At 38.0% G+C, this 6987-nt stretch overlaps 1 protein-coding gene across 1 annotated transcript in view; it reads left to right on the top strand.

Moving 5' to 3' along the window:
* LOC122801260 (tenascin-N-like) overlaps positions 1-6026 on the top strand; it is a 133083-nt gene extending 127057 nt beyond the window's left edge. Inside the window, exon 14 of the mRNA XM_044070811.1 lies at positions 5905-6026. Coding sequence (XP_043926746.1) covers positions 5905-6026 — 122 coding nt within the window. The remainder of the gene's footprint in view (positions 1-5904) is intronic.
* The last annotated feature ends 961 nt before the right edge of the window (positions 6027-6987 follow it).

Genomic DNA, 6987 nt, shown 5'->3' on the forward strand with positions numbered 1-6987 from the left:
GAGCCAATTTTCACCTTGAGGCCTGGGGAGAAAAGCTCCGGATGCATGTCTTTCTAATGTGAGAGGAAACCGGAGCACCCAGAGGAAACCCACATGAAGGCTGGGAGGACATGCAGACTCCACACAGAAGGCACCCCAGCCAAGAATTGAACCGGAGAACCTCTTGCTGTGAATAGATGATGCAAATGCTGCACCACTGCGTTGTCCAAAATAGTACATACTGCCTACCTCAAACTGGCATAGGCATTTGACATGATAGCTCACTTGGGTATTTTAGAAAATCTCACTCATTTAGGCACAGATCCCTATGTCTCCCGATGGATAGCCAAATGGCTCACAGATAGGACACATTACATTAAGGTGGGGGAATCCTTCACCAATATGCATGTTACTAATGGTGCCCCACAGGGCTCATACTGGGACCTTCTCCTATTTGGAATATACTTCTCTGAAGTCAAGGTAAATGTAGAGGGCCTTTGGCTGACCACATCTGCTGATGACTGCAAGCTAGGTACAAATCAATTAATTCCCCAAAGGTGTAGATATCCTTGAGGAGGGTCTGACAGACAAATAACTGGTGCCAAAACCATGGCCTATAACTCATTGCAAAAGAATGCATAATTATACGCTTTGAGAAAATGACCATCCCTGCAAATTACAACGTCGATAACTCTCTCTTAAGATTAGAGTATACCGAGTCATAGGGGACTTGGGAACTCAGACTAACAGTAACCTGAACTTTGATCAGCATTTCTGGTTCAGTGGTATAGTGGTTATCACACCTGCTTTACATGCAGAAGGTCCTGGGTTCACTTCCCATTGTTTACCTTACAGACACAAGGTACATGGTTTCTGTTTCACCTTTGAGGGAAATTGGCTAGGCTTAAAAGGTAAAGAAGGGCAGTCAGGCTAGTACTTAACTATGAAGATCTAATAATTCATTAGTATGCCATTTAGGTTGGCATAATTGTTAAGATATTTGCCTTATAGACACAAGATGCAAGGTTTGATTCTCACATGGGTTAATTGGTTAAACTTAAAATGGCCCACAAAGGCAGTTAGCCTAGTACTAACCTATGATGAAATGATACTCTTCCACAAGGGCAGTTAGCCTAGTACTAACCTATGAACCTATGTGCCACGGTGGTGAGAAAAGTCTTCTACATGGTGCAACTTATAAGTAAGGGCAAGTCATCCAGATCTAAGGAGATCATAGCCCCACTATACTCAGCTCTCATTAGACCAATAATTGATTACAATGCATCCTTCATCATGTACCTAACCAGGCATTTGCCAACATCTAGAGTAGCAACACAAGTTCCTCACTAAATGAATACAGGGTCTAAATAACATGTCCTATGTGGACCGCATCAAAGCCCTGTCCCTGTACTGAGTCTCCTACAGACTACTGAGAGGTGATCTATGCCTACCTTACAAGACATTCTCCCATGCAGTCCTGATTAATCTGATACATTCTACAAACAAACAGCACTGGAATTACCTGATCTAAGGAACTAAACCTCATCTGTGACATAAGGAAAACATGTTGGATGAACAGATATGTCTCTCAGAGATTACCCCTTCTCTGGAACACACTTCCCATTCATGTCAAACAGAGCTCTTCTCTAATCCCAATCAAATGAAATATGGACCAATAGAAGGGAAACTAAATTCAAACTTGGCTTGTCAATTGTGGACTTTATGGAGAAGAGTAGCTTGTAGATGCCCTAAGCCACTGGCATATACTAAAGTTATTCTAGTCCTTCAGCACTGATAGTTATACAAATTAGGGCATGAATGGCTAGGCTTAAAAAAGTTCTTTGGCCATTAGCTAAGTAACTTCTTGTGATCCTAAGAATTTTTTGTTACACTGAGTTGCAAACTAATGAAATTGCTTTCCTCAGGAAGCTGTGAAACAAGAACATGTTAGAATCCAGAAATACATATAATACCCAAAATCAGTTATAGCGGAATGTAGGAAACTTAATGGGCAGATTAGTTGGACTAAGACATGCTTGTGTGATTAAATTCTAGTTAGTTGTATGAAGTGTATCTGCAGTAAATTTATGCAGTGTCATACTATTTACTTTTGACATTATTGATATTTTCCTTACGTGGTTTTGCCAGTCTAAGATTCTGTCCTGTATATAGATGTTGCATTATTCTTTTAACTAGATTACTCCTCAGAGCTCAACAACATTTAAGGCAGTCCTGGTGTGCAAGTTCACTACGTGACAAGCTTATGGCCACAAAATTAAAAATTACAGTAGCTGGGAGCAGATTAACTGCTTGAATGCAACTGAAATAAGATAAAATTAAATTGTTGTCTGTGGCAAGATTCCTAGACATTGGGCATACTGCATAGAGGCAGTACAAAGGGAGTATCCATTAAAACCATATACAGACCCAACTATAAATATAGTGACATTACAATTTAAATTCATAAGTATACTAACACATGTGGTATATTTCCAGTTAACCAAGAATTCCTATCACTGCAGTGTTATAGGAATCAGTGGTGCACTAAATTCCAAATCAGATGACATACATATCTACCAAGGCATTCAGCTATACCTCTGAAACCCCATCAAGTTAAGACAATACTATACTAGGCTTTGAGAGCAATCCACCATTATATACCATATCTTCATGAAGTAGATGAGCACAATGAAGAACGGTAGCTGCATGGGCCCAAAAATTGCAGTAAGTGTTACTAACACTGTACAATATTTTCTTCGACTACAGGGTTTGTTTGCAAGCCATGGCAATGATCCAAAATGGTTCCTATTCAAATGGAGGGTCTACTGCTTCCTTTGGCAAGTACCGAATAAACCATTAGTGTAATCAGTAAAATTTGAAGGGTAGAAAAGGAAAATTGTACTTGTTCAGGTAGGCATGGGTGTCCTTTTGCATCTGGATAATAATCATTATGTCATTATGACATAATATGTCACTGGACAAGATGGTATCATGGCATATCAATAAATACACATTAATGACAATAAAAATGTCAGTGAACTCAGACAGTGAAATAAACAATGAGATTTGGTCCTTACCAATATAGGTCAGTTTTGCACCCGACCAACTGTAATGTCCTCTATGGTCAAATCAGACCACAAATTGTAACCCTTAAACTATTAGAGTAAGAAATCTGAACAAAGCCTAAAATAATGTGTGACAAGGGCACATAAATGGGGGTGTATTTTAAATGTTACAATTATAAATTTAGAAAGTTGATACAGTAACATATTTTCGCAGTAACACACATTTTTCTGAAGGATATGAAGTCAAAAATTCAAATGTATATCATTAATTAGTGACTTCAATCCTCAGTAATTTCTTTGAAAATCACAAATTGTATGAGGAGCAAATCAAAAATGTGAATCAAAGATCTGGACATTCTGCAAAAATCTGGACAGTTGAGGGATATGCTGCAAATCATTCACATTCTGCATAAGACTGAAGTCTGAATCAACTTTGAATACATCAGTATTCAGAAATTATGCAAAGGCTTATCTATTAAAACTGAGTGATGACCTGGCTAATCTCAAAAGCTCCTTCCATCTCGAGATCCTTAGCATACCTCTCAAGTGTCCAAACATTAGCAGGATGCCCAGATATTTGCATCATAGTTTTGGTCTGTTCCACATAATATTTGTGGTTTTCTGAAAGATCAGTGAGGATTGAATTCACTAAACAAGACACATTTGAGTTTCAGACTCTAACTTTATAAGAGTAACATTTAAAATGCATACCTATTTTTGGGCCTTTAATCCCCTCGCCCCATGCTTTGTACATATTTGTTATTCTAAGATGTTGAGAGGTATGAACCCCACTGCTTCTTGTGACATGCTTAACAGGCAAATTCTAAGCACATCATACCTCTCAACTTGGAAACATCAAAAATCTGGACAAGGCCCGTGAAAAATAGGTACAAATCTGTACACTGATTAACATAAAATTTGCATACATAATTTTGTAACCCCGCCCACACCAACGGAATTGTGGGATACCAACATTCAGATGCAAACTGAAGAAGAGACAACCAAAATATGGCTCCAGAGCCCCCCTGCAGCCATTCCAGTGTCCCATTACCTGGCTATTTCGCTCCATTTACCATAAACACTAATGTACATACTGCTTTACTTCTACAATGATTATTTTACATTTTATAGCACAAACACTAACAGACGTCTGCTAAACAAAGCAATACAGTCTCACATTGAAAATAGACTTAGCATTAAAAACTTCCCTGCCCTTTAAACTCACATTAATTTTAACAGACTTGAAACACACATCCAAAGAAAAATGCAGCATCTGGCCAGTGGCAGATAAAGATTAATTTTGTGCTGTTTTCAAATCATAGGCCCTTTGCACACAAAACAAGAAACATACACGTGTTCTTTGATACACCTTCCTGACTTTAAATTCTATTCCTTGTATAATACAGCACACTTGTTAGAGCACATTTTAAATGTATTGTTTGAACATTTTTCCAGTAATCAGGGAAACAAAATGCATGAACCAATAATGACAAAATTGCCCAATTCAGAATATTTCCAACATAAGTCTGCTCAAACATCTACAATCCACCAGTATCAGTAAAATGCACAATCTCTACAGAAGTAAGTCATCAAAATAATTCCACATTAAAGAGATCTGTAACTAATTAAGAGGTTGTTGCTAGCAAACAACTTTATATTTCATTGTTTTATCTACAAATAAAGTGCCTCTTGTCCTTGAGAAATAAATTGCCTATGTTACATAAAAAAAAGATAAGCTAGTAATATAGCAATAGGGAATGGAGTGGCATCATTTCACTGCTGTTTTGACTTACCTCATAGCAACAGTACATACATCAATCATTTGAAAAATGAGTGCACCTAACCTGTCCTCCAGATATTACTCATTTAAGCTGAAGTGTCTTCACACTGTGCAGTTACATTCAGTATAGCAAAGTGCAGCAAATAAACTACTAATTTACTTTTCTTATCTTACTGCTAACAAAGAAAGTTGACCTTGGGGCAAACTGTTCTGTGCCTGTGTGGATATATACCAACTCAGTCTTGCAAAGCAGACTGAAAGATTCATTATACTTCAAGACTCAGGCTAAGATGTGGCACTTCTGAATCATACAAGTTACAAACAATGTTAAGAATTTCCCTTAAATGGCTACAGAATGGGGTAATGTAGACATTATTTAGCTTTTCCCATTTAGTATCCTAGTTCCAAGCTTTACAAACTGTTTAGTTGCTATTACTTACCTAGGGCAAATGTATACAAATCTCAGCACCTTGCACCATATCTACAGTGTGGGAGCTTTGCTTCTAATCTATGGCTTTATACAGCTGCATTTTTGTTTAGCAGGTCCACAGTTGTGTCTGTGCTTCTGTACCTATTGTCTTCTGCTTTCATATGGTACTGCCAGCAATCACTATACCATAAAATTACACACTTCTTGTGTTTCTGGACTGGAAATAAATTACTCAAATCTGTGTAATCCACACCTTTGCACCCCCTTTGCAGTATTTGGTCTCTAATATGCAGACCCTACACATAACACAGAAAGAAATCCATGACCCTTTTAGTGAAGTGCTCTTGAAGAAAAGTTCCAACGAGAAGGGGAAAATCTTCAAAGTTCAGTTGAAAATGCATATGCCATGCCAACTAGTGGATACAAAGCTCAAGCACTACATTTACGAACTAAACCAACTTAGTAAGACAAACTTGACATCTGGCCTTCAAATAACCACCTGAACACTCACTAAAAAAAGTAAGCCCAATAAATCTGTAACTTAATGGCTCATGTCACACACTGCTACTAGATGCAATAGATTAATACACATTCTGCGACCTGCTTTCAGATTATACATTATTACCTGTTACATTCAAAATATAATTTAGCTTTAGTGGCTAAAGCGTGGACAATTACAAATACTCCTGTCCAGAAATCTAGAACAGAGCTGACTTCACAAGATGCTGATGGCCAGATGAGTCAATGTGGTCAGAAGGTGATAACATACTAGGTCAGATTGCAGAGTTTCAGTTATATGGGTTATGGTTGACACTGGCTGCTTTATAAATACTATGACCTGCAAGTAGGGAACATGGAACTTACTGTACATATTCCATCAATACAGTTTGCAAGAAAAAAAACAATGATAGTTACATCTACATTGAAAATGCTGTAGATGGCATGAGTAGTTATATCAGAACCCTCACCCAGCACTGCTAACACTGTTTCAAATTCAGTTATTAGTTTTACAGAACTGATCGTTAGATACAGACACAGTAAAAGAACACTTTCTCAGTTCAGCTCTCATGAAAAGAGCATCCCTTTTGAAATTAGGGAATGAAATTAAAAAAACATTTTCCATCAAGGTGGCACATTTTTCCAAAAGAACTGGCTACCAACTCAAAGTGAACCACTGTTACTTTGCTGCAACCGCGAGCCACCAGCTGAGTGGAAGTCGCATACCCTTTCACTTTCAGCACAAATATTCTCCCCTGCAAACACTGGATACAGACAGACTATGCCCAGAATCATATTAACATGCCTCTACACCTCCTTATCTACCTCCCACTCACTGACTGACCACAGGCAAGTCTGAAAGACACAGGCAAGACATTCACCTATCCGGCTGAAACTACTGGACAAAGTTCTCTGCAACTTTTTTATCTTGCAGTCTAGCGTCGCAAACAGACACTCACTGTAGATTTCATAAGCAAAGTAAGCAATTAAACTGAAGCAGTATTGAATATTCTGTTTACACCGATGTTACCGTACAATGAATGAGCTTATAAGAAATGTATGGAATGGTTAAAAATACCACATCAAACATAACTGGGGAGGCAGAAGCATAAAAGCACACTTACCAAAATCAAACCAAACAAGCCGATTTTCTTACGGTAAAGATTTCCCATAGGTTTATACTAAGCTATTTGCCCTAAGGCATTTACAAGCCTAACCCAGAGTTTTGTGGCTTA

This window comes from Protopterus annectens, chromosome 4.part1 (assembly GCF_019279795.1).
Source record: "Protopterus annectens isolate FY-2018-M chromosome 4.part1, PAN1.0, whole genome shotgun sequence".
NCBI lineage: Eukaryota > Metazoa > Chordata > Ceratodontiformes > Protopteridae > Protopterus > Protopterus annectens.